Here is a 22,375-nt window from a genome sequence, read left to right on the forward strand (position 1 = left end):
TGTTTCTGATCTTAGGAAAAAGCATTCAGCCTTTTTACTTGTGGGTTTTTTGTTGTTGCCATTTATCAGGTTGAGGAAGATTATTTCTATTCCTGGTTTATTGAGTGTTTTTATCATGAAAGGATGTGGGATTTTTGTCAAATGTTTTTCTGTTTCTTAAGATGGTCATGTGTTTATTATGCTTTATTTTTGTGTATTACATTGATTGATTTTTCATATGTTGAATCATCCTTTCATTTTGGATTTATTCTGCTAGGTCATATTATATAATTCCTTTTTATATGTTACTGGATTTAGTTTTGTAGCATTTTTTGAGGATTTTCACATCTTTAATTGTAAGGGATATTGGTTTAGTTTTCCTGTGATGTCCCTGTCTGTTTTTAGTATCAGCATAATATTGGCCTCCTTGTCTAAGTTGGAAAGTGTTCTTCATCTTCTACTTTTTGCAGAGTTTGTGGAGAATTGTATTAATTTATCTTGTAATAATGCATCAATTATATTATTCATCTTTAAATATTCAGTCAGATTAACCAATTAAGCCATCTAGTCTTGGAGTCTTCTTTGTAGAAGTTTTTTGATCACTAATTCTATATCTTTACTTTACTTACTGCTAATTGTTTGCCCCCAGATAAAAAGCTGTTGTCACTGGGCAAGCTTTGAGTCAGGTCAAATAAAGATAAGCATTCTAGTGGGATTTTCCGGGAACTAGCAGACAGGTCAAATAAGGATACTATTGCTCTACAACTGTTCTGTCTTCTTCTGTGGCTACTAGGCTGTCAATGTGATTCACTATGATTATGGAGCTGTTGGTTTTCAGTACTGCTGTGGAGGAGGGGAGAGGAAGATCTGAATAGGAAAGGCTGCAGTGTCCCAGATCCCACTGTTCTTAACAAGATTCAATTGCTTTTCTTAAGTAAACACTTCCTAGATTATTATAAGCTTTTGGCTGATTTCAGAATTCTGACAAAGTTGATTATGACAATTTTCCACAGTTGTCTTACTGTATTTTTTTTTTTAGAGGAGAGAATTAGAAGTTCTTAGTCTGTCATTCCTAGTGACTTCATCTTTGCCTTGTATTTTAAAGCTCTTTTCTATTTCAGATTTTTTTCTTAATCTTTTTTTCCCTTTCTTCTCTTTCTCTGTTGTTGTTATTTTTTTCTTTCAATTTATGTTATTTTGGCAGTGGCTTAGGGGTAAAAAGCCATTAGTAGTACTTAGGACCAAGAAAGTTGTTTTATTTTTTATTATTTTTTATTTCTTTGAGATGGAGTCTCACTGTGTTGCCCAGGCTGGAGTGCAGTGGTGTGATCTCGGCTCATTGCAACCTCTGCCTCCCATATTCAAGCAATTCTCATGCCTCAGCCTCCCCAGTAACTGGCACTACAGGCATGTGCCACCACACCTAGCTAATATTTGTATTGTTAGTAGAGATGTGTTCACCGTGTTGGCCAGATTGGTCTCAAACTCCTGGTCTTAAGTGGTACATCTGCCTCCACCTCCCGTAGTGCTGAGTTTACAGGCATGAGCCACTGCACCTGGCCCAACAAAGTTGTTTTAAATTAAGGAACTCCTATAGTTACAAAAAAGCACTCTTAGACGACTAATTTTATTTTAAATAAGAAAGTATAAGAGCATTATTTCCCCACACTATATATATTAAGTGTGATGCTGAGATTTGAGTTTCTCTCTTTGTATTAGTTTGAGAAGTGTTTTTCTTACAACATGGGAGATTATAAACAAGTCAGGCATTCTAGTAGCCTTCTAGACTGAAATGATCAACTTAAGTTGGCCATTTTGTGGTCCTAGTGTGAGACCAAGACATTTTGGTGTAATTTTGTCAGCTTTCTACCTAAAAAGTAGAAATATATTTTGATGTATTTACTTTTTATTATAGTTGCCCTTTCAACATTTAGAAAATAATCTTAAATTTCTTTTCTAGTGTCCTCATTACTTCAAATTTTTTTTTCTAGATATAATGTATGCAAAGAAAGAGTGATGTGTGTTTTCTTTCTCTTTTTAGAATCTCAAAATGTAGATTTTATTTGTAGTGTTCTTGTGGTGGCTGATCAACTTCTCATAACCCGGTTGAAAGAGATTTGTGAAGTAGCATTAACTGAAAAACGTGAGTAATTTTGAATTTGAGTATTAGTATGTTTTCAGGTTCATCAAGGATTACTTTACTTTATTGACTTTATGATTCCATGTATGGTAAAATAGACCATTTTTTTGGTACCATGAAAACCTGCCAAAATATGTAAATTACTACATGCCATCATTTGTAAGTGAACTTTTATTGTAGAAATATGTGAAAATATATACGACTTAGAATTGAAATGTAATATTTTTATTGAAATGTCATAAAACCTTGAAGAATAAAGATGGTGTCAAGTTTATTTGCTAATTTCCAGGGTGAGAGTTTGAAAGTGAAATTTTCGTACTCTTGCCCTGATCTTGCCTTTAGGTGTTTTTAGCTACCCATTTTCTACTATTTGCAATGATTTTTAAAATTTAACTTTCCCATTATATATCTGAACAAAGCACATCTCTTTTTTTCTTGAACTCTTCTTTCTTACTCTCTTCATTATTTTAGTTAATTTCATGGCTGTCCTCCTGGACACTCTGCTTTGAAATCCAAAATTAGTTTTTCTTTGTTATTTTGGTCCTGACACTCAAATTCATTCAGCTGTCAAAACTTACTGCTCTTAACTGTGTTGGTCACATTTCGCCTACCTTTGGGTTCTTACTGTCACTATGCAGTTGAGGTCACTGTTATCTGTTCCTTCTGTATAGTGTCACAGTAGTGCTTTAAATGCTCTTTCTCCTGTCTACTTCTGTTTCTTTAAGGAGGTAGTTACGTCTTCCCTTGTTTACATATTTATAATTGCTTACTCTAGAGTAAAGGTGAACTTTCCTTAGCTTCCACGTGACAGCCTTTCTGGCTTTCTAATCTTCTATCTGTTCTGCTTCATTGCTACTTCAGGAAGTGTGAAGGGAATACCTGTCAATTTTTTTCTAGTTCATTCTTGCTAGGAGTTTGTCTTGGCTTTGGCATTTTAGTTCTCACTTTTCTTGAGCTCTATGGACTGTCTACTCCTTGGTTATTAAATAGAGAGCAACAGCCCTGATCTTTTAAGCAACAAAAGAAAAATATTTTAAAATAAAGGACACAGCATACAACAGGTATAAGACGTATATATAAGTGATATTTTACACTTGTACAGTTTTTCTTCCTCAATGTTCTTTCATGGCTCTGGCTGCACAGTTGCCTTTATTAATTCCTTGATGTTCCTAGAACCTAGGAAAAGGAGGCTACCACTTCTTTGGTCTCTGATTATTAGGAATATGTGGATACTTGTTCCCAAGTGAACAACTCTAAAGAAGTTTTTATATGATCTGACTTTATCATTCCTTCCATTTCTGTGTTCATCATTAGTTGAAAATGTAGGTTAGTCAGGAGTGAGACAGAGACCATTATTGACTGCAGCAGTTGCAACTTTTGATAGAATTACAGGGGAGAAAGAAAAAGAAATGCAAGAAGCCAAATGTAGAAAACAGCTGTGTTCCCCTATTGGCTGGTACTGATAGAGTAATTAAGAAAAATAGTGGAGGGAACAGGAAGCTGAAAGTTACCTGTTACATAGGTAGAATATTCTGGGAGAGTCTCTAGGAAAATGGGTACTTTATATATAATATTACTAGGATTGTAACTAAATCCAGAATCTTTTGCACAGTATATCAGATTTTTCACTGGCATGAAAAATATTATGGTATGATTGTGATGTACATATTTTCAAAATATGTATATATTTATATACTTCATATATATATATAAATATACCCACATAAATTCTGATAGATAACTCAGTGTTAATATATTTTACAGAATTATTTCATCAGTTTTTCTTAGTTTTATATCTTTTTTAGTTTTATGGAAGAGGGAATAACTGCTATGTAAATGAAAAGGAAAATTGTTCATTAATGAAAGCTTTTTAATATTATTCAGAAAATGTTAGGTGGAAGATTGTCAGTTCTTATGTGTTTGCTTTTGGGTGGCACTATGCCCCTTCTGTATTTTGTTTTGCTTAGAATATTCTTCTGTGTGAGCTTATTTTTCCTCATAGCCAATCTTTTGAAATTATTTTGGCATATTGGGATGGAAGAGTTACATATTTGCCCCAGAATTGACTTATTTTCGGCAAGAATTTTTTTTTCTTTATTCCAAATGTTCAAATCTTAGAGCTTTAGACATAAATGTATTTTATTTTGCTGTGGTAATGTGCTTTTTATCTAATTTTGCAAATCTTGTCTTTCTTTGTAGTTACCCTGAAGAATGCTGCTATGCTACTGGAATTTGCAGCAATGTATAATGCAAAACAGTTGAAACTGTCTTGTTTGCAGTTTATAGGATTGAATATGGCAGCTTTACTTGAAGCAAGGTAAGTAAGGTACATATATTGTATGATTGTTGCAAAAGGAGATATTTATATATAATAGCAGATATTATTAGTGATTTAAATGTTAACAATGATGTTTACCTGGATGGAAAGAATTTGATAAATGTTGATGATTTAGAAGTTATGTACATTTTAGAATTAGAGCTCTCTTAAAAACTTTTGAAAGTTTTTATCAGTGATCTTTTTAAAATGAAATAAATTTATACTTTTTAAAAAATATAAGGTCAGAGTATTTTACTTGCTATAAAATCATTGACGAGAACAGGAGAATACGGAAATTTGAGATTAGAGTTCCTGGTGTCAGTTTTTATTTTAAAGCTTCATTGTGTAGTTTGTTTTTATATTTTACTTTAATAGTAATGACTATTAACTGTATGCTAGACAGTGTTCTAAAAGCATTACATAGATTCATTTAGTTGATTTTTATGAAAACCTTCTCAAGTAGAGAAGATTCTTTGTACATTAATTTGTAATAGTTGCTTGAGGCCGCGTGTGGTGGCTTATGCTTGTAATCCCAGCACTTTGGGAGGCTGAGGCAGGTGGATCACCTGAGGTCAGGAGTTCAAGACTGGCCTGGCCAAGATGGTGAAAACCCTATCTCTAATAAAAATACAAACATTAGCCAGGCATGGTGGTGTGTGCCTGGTAGTCTCAGCCACTTGGGAGGCTGAGGCAGGAGAATCACTTGAACTCAGGAGGCAGCAGTTGCAGTGAACTGACATTGCACCACTGCACTCCAGCCTGGATGACAGAGTGAGACTCTGTCCCCCCGCCCCCCCCCCAAAAAAAAAAGTTGCTTGAGTTTTATTCAAGATATTTGTGTAATATGTTTGCTTTGCTGTTTATTTGAAATACGTAGTATATAACCACATCTATTTCCAAGTTTGTAGCAACTGCTATATATAATGCTTAAAAAACAACTTTGTTACTTATCTGGCAATATGAAATATCTACATGTGTGAACATCTTGACGGTTATCAAGTAACTTGAATCTTAAGATAGAATTTTGTATCCTGTATTTTAGGTCTCTTGATGTTTTAAGTGATGGTGTTTTGAAGGATCTTTCTGAGTTTTACCGGAAAATGGTAAGGTTTATGTTTTAATTTTTTTGCGGCTATAATATTACCAGCTTAAGCAGTATATTAGATTAGACTTATCAATGGAATAGTTTCCTAATGACTTCAAGTACATTAAGATCTTTTAAAACTGAGGATATAGGATTCCTTTACAGATCTCACAGATAAGTATGATAATCAAAATTCAAGATATTTAATAATAAAGTTAATATTTATTAATTTATTTATAAATGAAAGTTATTGAAAACTTCAGAGTGAGTCTTTTGTTATTTACCAAAGGTCAGGACAGTGCAAAAAGATGAATTCATATGATCCTTAAGAAATGGATTACTCTATGTTTAATAATAAAGTGGAGCTTTTTCTAAAGTTTCTTTTTTTGGCAGGTTTATGGAATAAAGTTTTTATTGAATTGAATCAAAATTCAACCCACTCTTGTAAATTTCGGAAGTTATTGAGCATTTAAGGCTGTTCTAGTCAATGTCACCAAATATGAAAAATGGAATATATTACATAATTTAAAAAACATCCTTAGGCTGGGTGTGGTGGCTTATGCCTGTAATCCCAGCATTTTGGAAGGCCAAGACGGGAGGTTCGCTTGGGACCAGTTGTTCCAAACCAGTCTGGCCAACATGACAAGAGCCCTGTCTGCACAAAAAACAAAAACAACTTCACAGATTTTGTATTTGAAAAGTGATATCTCAATTAAAAATGATAAAGGGGATATCACCACCGACCCCACAGAAATACAAACTACCATCAGAGAATACTATAAACACCTCTACGCAAATAAACTGGAAAATCTAGAAGAAATGGATAATTTCCTGGACACTTACACTCTTCCAAGACTAAACCAGGAAGAAGTTGAATCCCTGAATAGACCAATAGTAGGCTCTGAAATTGAGGCAATAATTAATAGCCTACCAACCAAAAAAAGTCCAGGACCAGATGGATTCACAGCTGAATTCTACCAGAGGTACAAGGAGGAGCTGGTACCATTCCTTCTGAAACTATTCCAATCAATAGAAAAAGAGGGAATCCTCCCTAACTCATTTTATGAGGCCAACATCATCCTGATACCAAAGCCTGGCAGAGACACAACAAAAAAAGAGAATTTTAGACCAATATCCCTGATGAACATCGATGCAAAAATCCTCAATAAAATACTGGCAAACCGGATTCAGCAGCACATCAAAAAGCTTATCCACCATGATCAAGTGGGCTTCATCCCTGGGATGCAAGGCTGGTTCAACATTCGCAAATCAATAAACATAATCCAGCATATAAACAGAACCAAAGACAAGAACCACATCATTATCTCAATAGATGCAGAAAAGGCTTTTGACAAAATTCAACAGCCCTTCATGCTAAAAACGCTCAATAAATTCGGTATTGATGGAACGTACCTCAAAATAATAAGAGCTATTTATGACAAACCCACAGCCAATATCATACTGAATGGGCAAAAACTGGAAAAATTCCCTTTGAAAACTGGCACAAGACAGGGATGCCCTCTCTCACCACTCGTATTCAACATAGTGTTGGAAGTTCTGGCTAGGGCAATCAGGCAAGAGAAAGAAATCAAGGGGATTCAGTTAGGAAAAGAAGAAGTCAAATTGTCCCTGTTTGCAGACGACATGATTGTATATTTAGAAAACCCCATTGTCTCAGCCCAAAATCTCCTTAAGCTGATCAGCAACTTCAGCAAAGTCTCAGGATACAAAATTAATGTGCAAAAATCACAAGCATTCTTATACACCAGTGACAGTCAAACAGAGAGCCAAATCAGGAATGAACTTCCATTCACAATTGCTTCAAAGAGAATAAAATACCTAGGAATCCAACTTACAAGGGATGTAAAGGACCTCTTCAAGGAGAACTACAAACCACTGCTCAGTGAAATCAAAGAGGACACAAACAAATGGAAGAACATACCATGCTCATGGATAGGAAGAATCAATATCGTGAAAATGGCCATACTGCCCAAGGTAATTTATAGATTCAATGCCATCCCCATCAAGCTACCAATGAGCTTCTTCACAGAATTGGAAAAAACTGCTTTAAAGTTCATATGGAACCAAAAAAGAGCCCGCATCTCCAAGACAATCCTAAGTCAAAAGAACAAAGCTGGAGGCATCACGCTACCTGACTTCAAACTATACTACAAGGCTACAGTAACCAAAACAGCATGGTACTGGTACCAAAACAGAGATATAGACCAATGGAACAGAACAGAGTCCTCAGAAATAATACCACATATCTACAGCCATCTGATCTTTGACAAACCTGAGAGAAACAAGAAATGGGGAAAGGATTCCCTATTTAATAAATGGTGCTGGGAAAACTGGCTAGCCATAAGTAGAAAGCTGAAACTGGATCCTTTCCTTACTCCTTATACGAAAATTAATTCAAGATGGATTAGAGACTTAAATGTTAGACCTAATACCATAAAAATCCTAGAGGAAAACCTAGGTAGTACCATTCAGGACATAGGCATGGGCAAAGACTTCATGTCTAAAACACCAAAAGCAACGGCAACAAAAGCCAAAATTGACAAATGGGATCTCATCAAACTAAAGAGCTTCTGCACAGCAAAAGAAACTACCATCAGAGTGAGCAGGCAACCTACAGAATGGGAGAAAATTTTTGCAATCTACTCATCTGACAAAGGGCTAATATCCAGAACCTACAAAGAACTCAAACAAATTTACAAGAAAAAAACAAACAACCCCATCCAAAAGTGGGCAAAGGATATGAACAGACATTTCTCAAAAGAAGACATTCATACAGCCAACAGACACATGAAAAAATGCTCATCATCACTGGCCATCAGAGAAATGCAAATCAAAACCACAATGAGATACCATCTCACACCAGTTAGAATGGCGATCATTCAAAAGTCAGGAAACAACAGGTGCTGGAGAGGATGTGGAGAAATAGGAACACTTTTACACTGTTGGTGGGAGTGTAAACTAGTTCAACCATTATGGAAAACAGTATGGCGATTCCTCAAGGATCTAGAACTAGATGTACCATATGACCCAGCCATCCCATTACTGGGTATATACCCAAAGGATTATAAATTATGCTGCTGTAAGGACACATGCACACGTATGTTTATTGCAGCACTATTCACAATAGCAAAGACTTGGAATCAACCCAAATGTCCATCAGTGACAGATTGGATTAAGAAAATGTGGCACATATACACCATGGAATACTATGCAGCCATAAAAAAGGATGAGTTTGTGTCCTTTGTAGGGACATGGATGCAGCTGGAAACCATCATTCTTAGCAAACTATCACAAGAACAGAAAACCAAACACCGCATGTTCTCACTCGTAGGTGGGAACTGAACAATAAGATCACTTGGACTCGGGAAGGGGAACATCACACACCGGGGCCTATCATGGGGAGGGGGGAGGGGGGAGGGATTGCTTTGGGAGTTATACCTGATGTAAATGACGAGTTGATGGGTGCAGCACACCAACATGGCACAAGTATACATATGTAGCAAACCTGCACATTGTGCACATGTACCCTACAACTTGAAGTTTAATAATAATAAATAAATTAAAAAAAAAAAAAAAAAAAAAAAAGAAAAGTGATATCTTCAATTCTGCAGATTCCAGCAATGGATAGAAGAGTCATTACACCATATCAAGATGGACCAGATATTAGCTATTTGGAAGTAGAAGATGGAGATATCTTCTTGAAAGAAGAAATAAATATGGAACAAAATCATTCGTAAGCTCTGTTTCCTTGTTTTTTTCTTTTTCTTTTCCTCCTCCTTTCTTTTCTCTACTGTGTCCCTTCACTCTCATCTTGGGCATGTGATGCTTTTGTGTTGGTATTGGAAGACGAAATTGAGAAATTCTGACATAAGAAATACATATTTATGTTCATTCTTAACTTTGGTATAATACAAAATAAATACATAATTAATATTTGTAGGTCTAACAAATTTAAAATATAAATATTTTAATAAGTAGCCTTCAGGTTAAACATGTTGGGTTAAATAAGTGCATTTATCTTAGTTACATCCCTAAACTCTGCTGAAAGTATGTTTGCTTTTTCCTAGGGAAACTATGTTCAAGAAGGCAAAATCTAAAGCTAAAAAGAAGCCACGTAAACGTTCAGATAGTTCTGGAGGTTACAACCTTTCAGATATTATTCAGAGTCCATCATCTACAGGTTCGTGGAAAGTGAGCATGTATTTCCAGTTCTAATCTTCTGTGTCTCTATTCATATATGTCATCTGCTGGGGCTACTGAAATAAACAGTCCTTATGGAGGTACCAAATGTGATAGTTTATCTTAAGTACTCCAGTTGAAGTTTGCTCTGGGAGCACAAAAAGAGGTGCCCAAACCAATCTGAGATCAGGGAAGTCCTCTTAGAAGAAAGCAGTGCTGAGCTGGGTCTTGAAGAATGAAGTTATCTAAGAAAAGGAGGCAGATAGATATATTAAGCAAAGGGGGCAATGTGTTCCCAAGCTTAGTAGCGAGAGAAAGAGTTGCACATTTCTTGTGCATATAGTTCAGTATAGGAGATAGGTTGGATAGGATCAGATTTTGGAGACTCTTATATGCCAAACTAAGGAATTTGTGTTTTAGTCTAAAGGCTATGGGTGGCCGTTGATGATTTAAAACAAGATGTGACTGGATGAGATTTGTTTTTAGAAAGACCACTCTTTCCAGTGGCATAGGGGTTTAGAGGTTGGCAAAACATGACAGATAACTATTATCATGTTGATTCAATTTAAATATGTCAGTACTCCAAGTAAGATGCCATTTGTATGCATAAGGAGGTTATAATCTGGTAGTAGAATATAAAATATGTTTAGGCATTATGTGAGCCTGTTTGAAAGTGAAGGTCAGGTTATGTAGTTTTTCTAAAATATTTTTCCCCAGTTTTTTATTTTGAGAATATTTAACTTACTGAAAAGATGGAAGAAAAATACCACGAACACCTATGTACATTTTATTCAGATTTATTGTTAACTTCCCATCACATTTGCATTTTCTTGCAGACTCTTTGTCACTTACTGTCTGCTCTTTCCTCCATATGTTACACACACACACACACACACACAATACAGAGACTTAAAAAAAATTATTCCACTTGGAATAAGTTGTAGGCATGATCCTTTTCCCGTAAATACTTGAATATGAATCTTTTAAGATGGGAATACTCTTATACACAACCACGATACCATTATCATACCTAAGACAATTGACATTAATTAGTGTTAACTAGTATTACACTCCATATCCACATTTTCCTAATTGTTGACAAATGTTTTTATAGTCTTTTTTTTTAACATTAACAACAAAAAAAATAGTATTCTATCAAAGTTCATATTGTCTTTGCTTATTAGTATCTCTTTAGTCTCTTTAGTATAGTACCCCTGTACTTTTTTGTTTTTTGTTTTCTGTTTTCCAAAAGGTCAGTCCAGTTGTGTTATAGATTGTCTCACATTCCAGATTCATCTGATCTAGATTAAACTATATACATTTTAGTAGTTTCTTTAGATAAAACATGAAGTGTGACTATAAAATTATGAGACTACAGTATGGCTTTCAGAAATGGTAGGTTACTCTTGTCTATAGCACTAAGACATAACCTAGCATAGTTTCTACTAACAGTACTTCATAGTCAATCAGCTATATACAAACAACTTTGAAAAACAGAAGAGTACATTGTTTTGTGTTCCTTTGGAAACAAAAGCTGTTAGGCAGGGCAAAGAAGAAGGATTTTTTTTTATGCTTACTGAGATGCTTCAAATTAAGTGCTTGATATGTTCACTAAAGCTCAAAGGAATATCAAGAATAGTTTTAGGTAACATAAATATATAAAGAGGATAGTTAATATGCCTAAAATTTATTTATGAAGCACTGAAGATAGGAATCAGGAGACCTAGTAAATGGGAAAGCTATATCTTAGGAGTTTTCTGAATTAAAAATTCTGTGATTTTGTGTTCTCTGTGTTTTATGAATTACCGTTAGTGTTTAGAAGGAGGCAGGGGTGGATTGAGGGAAGGATGAATAATGGATAGACAGTCTTGAAAGTAATGATTTGCCAGTCACCTAAATGACTTAGGGAAAAACAGATATTTGCTTTGTTTTAAATAATGTTATTGTTACCATTTGTGTTAGAATCTTAGAATTTCAGAGCTAGAAGTGACATTAGTAATGAAGTAATTTATGTCCCTTACTTTAAACCTAAGGAAACAAGCTCAAAAAACGTAAGTGATTTGAAGTAGTGACCAAAAGAAATAAAATTTGTTCTGTTGGTTCCAGGTCCATATTTTCCTGGTGCACTGTTCTTTCTGTGGCCAAGATACCTGTAGTCAAAGATAACTAAAAGGTCAAATTTAATTGGAGGCCAAAAAAAACCTGTTAAGGAAGAAAATTTGAGTATGATGCCAATTTCATGAAAGACGGTTGCGTAATAGCTTAACGTTTGTGTCGGTCTTAAAGTCACACAAACGACATTTGGCGAAACTGTTTTTGACCAGAAGTAATTGTTGGCCACATTGATCGTCCTCTTTTTTCTGGATTCATTTCTAACTGACTTTTGAAAGTGTTCTAATATTAGATGTATTCTCTTAGTTGAAAATTTGCCAGCCTCAAAAATATTCAAAAAGAGGCAAGACGTGGTGGCTCCCGCCTATAATCCCAGCACTTTGGGAGGCCAAGGCAGGCGGACCACAAAGTCAGGAGTTCCAGACCAGCCTGGCCAATATGGTGAAACCCCATCTCTAGTAAAAATACAAAAAAAATTAGCTGGGTGTGATGGTGTGTGCCTGTAATCCTAGCTACTTGGGAGGCTGAGGCAGGAGAATCACTTAAACCTGGAGGCAGAGATTGCAGTGAGCCGAGATCACGCCACTGCACTGCAGCCTGGGCAATAGAGTGAGACTCCGTCTCAAAAAAAAAAAAAAAAAAAAGTCAAAAGATTATGTGGAAAAAAATGTTTAAATGTTCTTTCCAAATTGCAGTGATAACAATGAAAGGGACATTTAGCTTGTTAAGGTGATTTACTTTAAAGAGAACAATGTATAAGAGACAGTAGGTTTTAAATCAATTATACAACTTTTAGTTACCACTGAGATAACATCTTTATTTTATAGCTTATTTTGATGCTTCATTTAGATTCTAATAAATTTGAAATGTGCAGAAATGAACATGTGAATCTAAGCAAAAGTTTGAACCTGGATACCAGGTGTGGCATGAGGCCAGGCATTTAGCTTGCCTAAGAAAGAAATGATACATACATTTCATAACAACCCTCTTGCTTCAAGCAAGCTGAATCGCCAGAGATTTCAGGGAAGAACACACTTCAAACAGGCCACAGTCGTCTTCTGTGGGAGCCTCTCCATTTGAGTCAGTCAGCTGGCTAAGTGAGAGGCAAAAGGGCCACAGGTTTCCTCCCAGATAGAATGAAGCTACCCTCCTCGCTTGGGTGCAGAGACCACTGTACCAAGAGACAGATGAGAAAAGGAAAAGAGGTCTGGACTTTAATTATTTTCTCCTTTGTCTCTTAGGCGGACAAAAATATTTTCAATCACATTTTAAAGCAGATCCAAAGAACTATCTTCCTCAGGTTCATTACACAGTTGGTGTGTGATTGTAATGAGTAAAACTATTGTTTTATAATCTCTTCCATTTCAGTTTTTCACTTAAACTGATTTCTTTCTCTAGTTAACTTAAATTATTAAGATTTTTATACCATAAATATAATTTGAATGTTATTAAGTCTGGATAAATGAAAGTTTTTAGCTGTCTGATTCACTGAATGTAATGCATATATGTTTAATGCATATGTGTTTAAATTTTTTTTAATTTCATGTTTTAGGATTATTAAAGTCTGGTAAGACCAATTCTGTGGAATCTCTTCCAGAACTATTGACATCAGACTCTGAAGGAAGCTATGCAGGAGTGGGTAGTCCTAGAGATTTACAGTCCCCTGATTTCACCACAGGATTTCATTCAGATAAGATTGAGGTTTGTTTTTTGAAGCACTGACTCCTTACCTTCAGATTTTAGGTTTATAGATAGTTTATCTTTAATATTTCCTTATTTTTGCCCTAATTTTAAAACAGTCTCCAGGTTGGTATATAAGAATCACACAATATAGTGTTAGTTTTCTTAAATTTGCATAACATTTCTAGTTTTAGAGATTTTAATGGCAGTTTTAAGCCCTTTATGATGTTATTTCTAATCTTTATGCAACTAAAATATAATGTTGATGTAAAATATAATACTGTACAGACATACTGAAAAAATATATTCATAGCTAAATTACCGAAATTTATCTTGTGAAATGTCAGTTAACATCAGTTAAAAATTGTCAAGGCAAATGATTTCGAAAATAAGCCTGCTTTCAAATTTTGCAGTCTCTTTCCTCTAAGGTATTAACTGGAGCAAAACAATTTAGAAATGATTGAGTTCTTCTCCTAATCTAGCACATTTAAGCTGCAGGATTCCTAGCGTGATCAACTCTGGGGAGGACAGTTCTTAGACACTCCTTAAAATTTGATTCCATAGTTGTTAACCTATTAGAGAAAAATGTGTAACTGAATAGAGTCACTTTTCCGTAACCCCTATGCATCCACAAAACATATCAGAATTCCTAGGAATTCATGAGACAACAGAAGTTAACCCTTTCTTCTTAGAGTCTTTTAGGCCTCAAGGATTGATTTAATTTTTTTTTTTTTTTTTTTTTTTTTGGAGGACAGGGTCTCTCACTCTGGTTGCCCAGGCTGTAGTGCAGTGGTATAGTATCAGCTCACTGCAGCTTTGATTTCCTGGGCTTAGGTGATTCTTCCACCTAAGCCTCCAGAGTAGCTAGGATTATAGGTGCGCACCATCACATCCAGCTAATTTTTTTATATTTTTGATAGAGATGGAGTTTTGCCATGTTGCTCGTCTTGAACTCCTGGACTCAAGCAATCCACCCACCTCAGCCTCCTAGAGTGCTGGCATTACAGGTGTGAGCAACCGCACCCCAGCAGGATTGATTTTTTTTTTTAAATATAGAATAGAAGCTTGGGGGCAATTTATATTCACACTAAGGTTGTTCTGTAAGACAACTGAGGTTTAAAGGAAGGCTCAGGGCATATTGTGAGTGATTTGCAATAACAGAAGAATCTATCCTGGAAGTAGACATACCATTTTAATAACTTCCTTGACGTATTGCAATAGCAGTAGTTTTAGGGTTCCTTTCAAGGTGTCAGTATTTTTTGACTTTAATTTTATTCACAGTACTTTACATCAGAGTGAGTTATATGACATTTATACAAAACTTTCATTTTGTTTCGTACTCAAGCCATGGATATTAATTTTAAAATTAGTGCTTCATGTCTTATTTGTACAACTATTACATGTTTACTATTTGTGTAGAGATTTAATATGCTAACTAGTTCCCCTAGAAATTATTCTCAAAGCTCGTAATAATTCGGTTATAGTCAATAATGTGATTTGAGAGTAGGCTAAGGCACAAAACTGTAGAAGAACATGATTTGAAAATACTAGATGGCTTATTGTCATAAGATTTTACTCTTCATTATAATGTAACTAATATTTATTAAGTACCAGCCATGTGTTACTGTTCTAGGTGCTCGTTAACTTCTTTTATTTTTTTTTTCTCTCCCCAGGCGAAAGTCAAACCGTATGTTAATGGTGCATCTCCTATGTATGCTAGGGAAGATTTAAAACCATGGGAAAAGTCACCAATACTTAAAATATCTGCTCCACAGCCCATTCCCAATAACAGAATTGATACTACCAACTCTGCCAGTTGGGTTGCTGGTTCCTTCAGGTAAGATTTTTATTTTATTCTGTAACTATTAGTTTGAGAAATATCATTCATTTTTAATGCAATTTAATTTTTTAATGATGAACATTTAAGAAATATTAATATAAATTTCTAATGTACAGAAAATTGCCTAAATGCCTATGAATTGCTAACCAACTATATAATAGGCTTCCCCCCGCCACCAACCCCAGGCAAAATTTAGTTGCCTTTGTATTATCATCAGTGAATAGTAGCAAATACTATGTTTTACATATATAGAGAGAAACTTAGTATCAGCAGTTATTTCTTAGATAATATATATATTGGTTAAAAATGCCACACAGGAAGACCGTTTTGTCACTCATAGACTTTATCTCTTAGAGTATGTGAAGGGGTATTTAAAATCTCACAAAATGTATAACTATTCAGTTAATTTTCAGATGATATTAATTTAATGTTATACTATCCTTTTAACTTGCCTATATTATATATATATTTTTCTTTTATTTAGAAAAATGAAATGAAGGCTGGGCACGGTGGCTCATGCCTGTAATCCTAGCACTTTGGGAAGCCAAGGTGGGCAGATTACCTGAGCTCAGGAATTTGACACCAGCCTGGGCAACATGGTGAAACCCCATCTCTACTAAAATACAAAAAACTAGCCAGGCGTGGTAATACATACTTGTAATCTGAGCTACTTGGGAGGCTAAGGTGGGAGAATTGTTTGAACCTGGGAGGCGGAGTTTACAGTGAATCCAGATCATGCCACTGCACTCCAACCTGAGCAACAGAGCAGACTCCATCTCAAAAAAAGAAAAAAAGAAAAGTCAAATGAAGGTGCAGGTGTAATTAGAATGTAGTATTCTTTCAAAATGTTAATTGAGCTTGTGCTTCATGTTTATATGCCTACAATGATTGATAAAGTCTAAAACTGTTAGTTGACTTATGGATTATCTTATCATCTGGACTATTTAATTCTTTTGAAATAGGCTGTATGTTGCAGAGTTGGAACAAAGATTATGATGTTCCATTTTATGTGCTTCATGGTTTAAAGTTTAGTTCAGAAATTAGTTTCATTTTTTTTTTTTTTTTTTGCTTAAGTACACAAATTGGTACATATTTAATATGTGGGAACATCTGGCAGCATCTTCTGATTGCTAATGTTAGGATATTTTGTTAAACATGTTTTAAAAATAGCTTGGTCCACAAGATAGATTAGGCTGTTTCAGTACTATGCTTATTGACAAAATGCTTAGCAATAGGCAATAAACATTCTCAATATTAACATATACACAAACATTTCTACATTCATTCTGAAGTATTGCCTAGTATAAATAATAAGTAGAATTTGTTTTTGATGAAAGAAAAAAAATACAGGAAACAGGTTCCCCTTTAATATGAAATAATACGACTTTTTTTTTTGAGGCAGAGTCTTGCTCTGTTGCCCAGGCTAGAGTGCAATGGCATGATCTCAGCTCACTGCAACCTCCACCTCCTGGGTTCAAATGATTCTCCTACCTCAGCCTCCCAAGTAGCTGGGACTACAGGCGCGTGCCACTGTGCCTGGCCAATTTTTGTATTTTTAGTAGAGATGGGGGTTCACCATGTTGGCCAGACTGGTGTTGAACTCCTGATCTCGTGATCTGCCCACCTCGGCCTCCCAAAGTGCTGGGATTTCAGGCGTGAGCCACTGCGCCTGGCTGACTTATTTTTATCTGTAGTGTAGATTTCATTTAGGTCAAAAATCATCTATTTCTTTTTTTTTTTCTTTTGAGGCAAAGTTTCACCCTCATTGCCCAGGCTGTAGTGCAGTGGTATGATCTCAGCTCACTGCAACCTCTGCCTCCCAAGTTTAAGCAATTCCCCTGCCTCAGCCTCCCAAGTAGCTGGGATTACATGCACCTGCCACCACCCCTGACTAATGTTTATATTTTTAGTAGTGATGGGGTTCCACCATGTTGGCCAGGCCGGTCTCGAACTCCTGACCTCAGGTGATCCACCCGCCTCGGCCTCCCAAAATACTGGGATTACAGGCGTGAGCCACCACACCTGGCCAGAAACCATCTATTTATAATGATCGTAGAATTTTTTCCTTATTATGGTATAACTCCCTCTGGTGGGTCTCCAATATTGTTTAGTATCCCCAAGTTTTTCTATTAAATGTTTGTTTTTGTTAATATTAAACAGTAGAATGAGTTTTGTTTGTTAAAAATAGAAAGGAAAGAGTATAATTTTCAAGCTTCATTCAACCTAAAAGTAAGAATTTAATTAGAACTTTGGTGAGGTTTTCTGCCTAATTTAGTTAAGAATCTTTCTATTGCTTGGCTTTTTTAAAAAATGGTTTTTTTTAAATATAGGAATTTCAGTTATATCACAACATTATGACTTTGGATACATATTAGTTGTTATTTGTATATGTGCTGTATCACTTAACATTATGACTTTGGATATATGTTAGTTAATATTTATATGTGTATATATAAAAGTAACTTTTACTCAAAATATCCTTTTTGAAGCTGGCTCACAGCTGATAATTCTAAATTATACTCTGACTATTAATCTCACATTTCACTTATGGTTTCAGTGAAGTTGGGGGTTGGGCTTTATAGGTAAATGAATGCCTTGCAAAGTAACCTTTTATGTCTTTTAGTCCGGTCAGCCCTCCTGTTGTGGATCTCAGAACCATCATGGAAATAGAAGAAAGTAGACAAAAATGTGGAGCTACACCAAAGTCACATTTAGGGTTGGTTAAAAAATTATAAAAGATCATTTCATGTTATATTTCTGCCCTAAGAATTGGACAGACTTATTGCATCTTTCCTATTATTTTTCTGCATTTGATGTTATAGTGAATTATACATCCTTTTCTGGGCAATTTAGCCTCCATAATATTATTTCTTAAGTATGTGCTGAAGATAGAGTTGAGCTGATAGTCCAGCTCTTGTAGAATACAGTATTACATCCCAGAAACTTGACTCTAAAATGATCATTGTGGACTATTGGCTACAAAAGCCGAAGAGTTAAGGCTTGTCATGCAAGTTCTTGAAGTTTGTAATATGTTGGAGGGCTCATATGTAGCTATTACTTGATCATTGTTAGTATAAACTGATATTTTCATTGTTGAAACTTGTGAGCATTTTGATCCAATAATGGCAAAATAACATCAAATAAATAGAAAACATTATTACCAGTAACCTTTATTAAGCAGAAATTAATGTTAATTGATTTAATTTCTAGCAAAATCATTTCTCATGGAATTAAACTTTGTCAGAAGAAACCACTGAAACTAATTGTTTTAATTTAATTTCTAGCAAAACAGTTTCTCATGGAGTTAAACTTTCTCAGAAGCAACGAAAAATGATTGCATTGACTACCAAGGAAAACAATTCAGGAATGAATAGCATGGAAACAGTTTTATCTACTCCTTCAAAAGCCCCCAAACCAGTGAATGCATGGTATGCTCCTATTTTTATTAAAATTAATATAGATCTGTGCATTTGCTTTTAAGGTAGTACTTGACTTTTGAGTTCCTTCCTACTTCTAGTGTTTCTAAAGTCTTTTCAAATATTTCATCTCCCCTTCTGTTTTCAAGTTAAAAATTGAAACTTGGGAAGCAAACGCTTTTTTTGTTGTGTTTATTTTCTTTTAATTTGGGGTGTTTTGACGTACACGTCATGATGACGTACATCATCATACACTTCAAAATGTGGATATATTTTTCATATATAGATACAATTTCTTCTTGATATTCTAATTAGATTTTCTTGCTAAAGTGATTTAAAATTTAATTTTTTAAATTTTTTTTTTTTTTTTTGAGGCGGAGTGTAGCTCTGTCGCCCAGGCTGGAGTGCAGTGGCCGGATCTCAGCTCACTGCAAGCTCCGCCTCCCGGGTTTACGCCATTCTCCGGCCTCAGCCTCCCGAGTAGCTGGGACTACAGGCGCCCGCCACCTCGCCCGGCTAGTTTTTTGTATTTTTTTAAGTAGAGATGGGGTTTCACCGTGTTAACCAGGATGGTCTCGATCTCTTGACCTCGTGATCCGCCCGTCTCGGCCTCCCAAAGTGCTGGGATTACAGGCTTGAGCCACCGTGCCCGGCCAATTTTTTAAATTTTTTATAAGAAATTAAATATATCAGACACATATAAAAAGAAAACTTTATTTATACTACGCTAATTTTTTTGTCCTTCTGCATGCTGCATAAATATCTTTACATGATTATAATCATAGCTTGTTATTTTTCACTTTTTAAAACAGTGCTCCTTACTTAATGTTGTGTTTACATTTTCTCCATTGGAATTTACACATAGTGGCAGCATTGGAATAGTCTCCAAAGAGGTCAGATATAATTTTGAGATGTGTAAAATAGGTTGTACTCCAGCTTCCCTTCCATCCTTCCTTTTCTTTGTAACTTAAAATATCTGGAAACAAGTACTGGAGAAGTACACGGAGAATGTGAAGCCTTATGAAGAAATAAGTAGAACTCTCTTTCTCTCGCAAGAATTGGGGAGGATCTTGGCAACTACCCATGGTTTAGGGGAATCCCTTCAATGTTTCTAAGGCCACATTATTCTATTTGTAAGAAGGAATATTTTTCTCAATTAAAATGTTAATTATTTTGAAGAAAGTAGCAAATCATTTTATTCTAAGTGTTACCAGTGGAACTAAATCAGTGCCTGTTACGGTTACTAGTAGGTCCAAAGCATGGTTACTGAAAAAGTAAAATAAGAGGTAAGAATACCCAAGGAAAAGAGAAAAGAGTGCAAAACTGGAGAGGATGAGCTTAGCAGAATTTTAAAATTTATAGTATTTTTTAAACCCCTTCTAAATGTAAGGAACTGTGCTAGTTTCTGATGATAAGGCAATGAACAAGACAGATTTGACCATTACCATTGTAGGGTTTATGATATAACTGCTACCACACTGAGATGTACTTTCTTTAAACAAAAGTATGGAAAATCCAAAAAGGGGGAAAAGTTATTGGAACCACTGTCATGTACTAAATTGCAGTTTGAGAGAATTAACTAAGCTCATGATGAAGCCTTGGACTTGGTAATACAGCTATAACCATGCCATCAATCACTTTCCTTAAGCAAAAAGTGAATGAGTGAAAATTGTTTCACTTATTTTTTTGGAGGCATATTCTTTAGAGTCCTGTGTTCTTTTGAGATCTGAACTGGGTCTTTTCCAGGCTTGCTGAATATCTGTCATCTTGAGATTTTCTTTAACTGTTGTCTTGCAGATCTTCCCTTCTCTCCAGTGTTTGATCCCCAGTTTTCTTGATCTTGTGGCTTTGTATTTCTTGATACACTCCTTGTTTTGATGAATCACAACCCAGTAGGTTTCTGATAAAGAATGGATAGGACATATATTTTTGGAGCTCGTATATTCATGAAAATGTTTTTATTCTAGCCTTCATTCTTCTTGACTGATAGATGGGAATGAGATTCTAAATTGGAAATCATTCGGAGAACTTATTCAATGCCATTTAATTCCTAAATCTTCTTATGTTACCTCCTGTTTTCTTCTCCACTTTTTTTTTTCTCTGAAAGTTTATAGGGTCTTTTCTTTATCTCTAATGTTCTGATATTTTACAGTAATATAATGTAGGTCTTTTTTGATTCATGCTGGATACTTGGGCTTTTTTAATTGGCAACAGCATGTCTTTAAGTTCTAGGGAAATCTTATGTAATGTTATATTACTTTGATACTTTTTCTCCTCACTGTTTTCTCTACAAATCACATTAGTCAGATATTGGTCCTCCTAGGCCTCTCTAAATTTCTTACTTTTTCTTTTGTTTTTTTTTTTGAGATGGAGTCTCACTCTGTTGTTAGGTTTGAGTGCAGTGGTGGGATCTCAGTTCACTGCAACCTCTGCCTCCCAGGTTCAAGTGATTCTTCTGCCTCAGCCTCTTGAATAGCTGGGATTACAGGTGCCTACCATCATACCTGACTGATTTTTATATTTTCAGTAGAAACATGGTTTCACCATGTTGGCCAGGCTGGTCTCGACCTCAAGTGATCTGCCTGCCTCAGCCTTCCAAAGTGCTGGAATTACAGGTGTGAGCCACCACACTTTTTCTTTTCTATTGTCCACATGTATGCCTTCCAATTCTACTTTCTGGAATATTTGCCTGACTTTTTTCAACCATTAAAATCTTTATTAAGAGGTTTTTTTGGTTTGTTTGTTGATGATACCTTTTTCTATAGTATTCTGTTTAATATTCTAATGTTGAAGATCTCTGTACTCTGTAGACGTTTTCAGTCTTCAGTATATACCCAACAGAAACATACACACATATGTACCACGAAACATGTATAAGAATGTTCATAATTTATTATTTGTAATAACCCAAAATGAAAACAACCTAGATGTCTATCAGCAGTCAATGGATAAATTATTTTTATAGTAGAATACTACAGAGTAATGACAAAGAATAAATCGTGACTAAATACAATAGTGTGGATGAATCTTACCAATATGATATTGAACAAAAGAAACCACTCAACCGAAAAAAAAAAGAAAGCTAAGATTGATTTACACTCTTGTTTTATTCATTCTACCTTATATATATTTTATTTTATTTCATTTTGTCAATTTATTGATTGATTGTTTTCTCTTAAGTTCTGATTGGAAGCTCTGTGTGCCTGTGTGATACAAGTAGACTGATAGGTGTGATTATAGGGTAACGTATCAGTTTTCTTAGGGACCCCCCGAATCTCCCCATATGTTGATTATCTTCATATCTTTTCTCCTTGGTCTCTTTAGTCTGTCAGTTTTTCTAAAGAGCAGCCTTTTAATTTATTTTGCTGGTAAGGTGTACATTTGGTTGCTAGCATTCTGGAAACATATCTCAGTGTAGGGAGGTTAGAGCTGGGACTGAGCTTGTCACCATTTGTAATAGGTTTTCACATTTAGTATATAGACTTTGTACACAACAGTTCACTCCCGCCGTCTTCTATTACTAGTGACTTTGAATCAAATTTTCCTTCTGCCAGAGTAGAGGAGATGTGGTCATGTGACCATACAGCAATAGGGAGTACATCTGGCA

General features: G+C 35.2%; 1 protein-coding gene across 1 annotated transcript in view; it reads left to right on the top strand.

Annotated features, from left to right (window-relative positions):
* IBTK (inhibitor of Bruton tyrosine kinase) overlaps positions 1–22,375 on the top strand; it is an 82,012-nt gene that overhangs the window by 41,095 nt on the left and 18,542 nt on the right. Inside the window, exons 17-25 of the mRNA XM_038002196.2 lie at positions 2,021–2,122; positions 4,319–4,436; positions 5,479–5,539; positions 9,153–9,274; positions 9,609–9,721; positions 13,385–13,533; positions 15,186–15,349; positions 17,976–18,068; positions 18,637–18,780. Coding sequence (XP_037858124.2) covers positions 2,021–2,122; positions 4,319–4,436; positions 5,479–5,539; positions 9,153–9,274; positions 9,609–9,721; positions 13,385–13,533; positions 15,186–15,349; positions 17,976–18,068; positions 18,637–18,780 — 1,066 coding nt within the window. The remainder of the gene's footprint in view (positions 1–2,020; positions 2,123–4,318; positions 4,437–5,478; positions 5,540–9,152; positions 9,275–9,608; positions 9,722–13,384; positions 13,534–15,185; positions 15,350–17,975; positions 18,069–18,636; positions 18,781–22,375) is intronic.

Source organism: Chlorocebus sabaeus, chromosome 13, assembly GCF_047675955.1.
Source record: "Chlorocebus sabaeus isolate Y175 chromosome 13, mChlSab1.0.hap1, whole genome shotgun sequence".
NCBI lineage: Eukaryota > Metazoa > Chordata > Mammalia > Primates > Cercopithecidae > Chlorocebus > Chlorocebus sabaeus.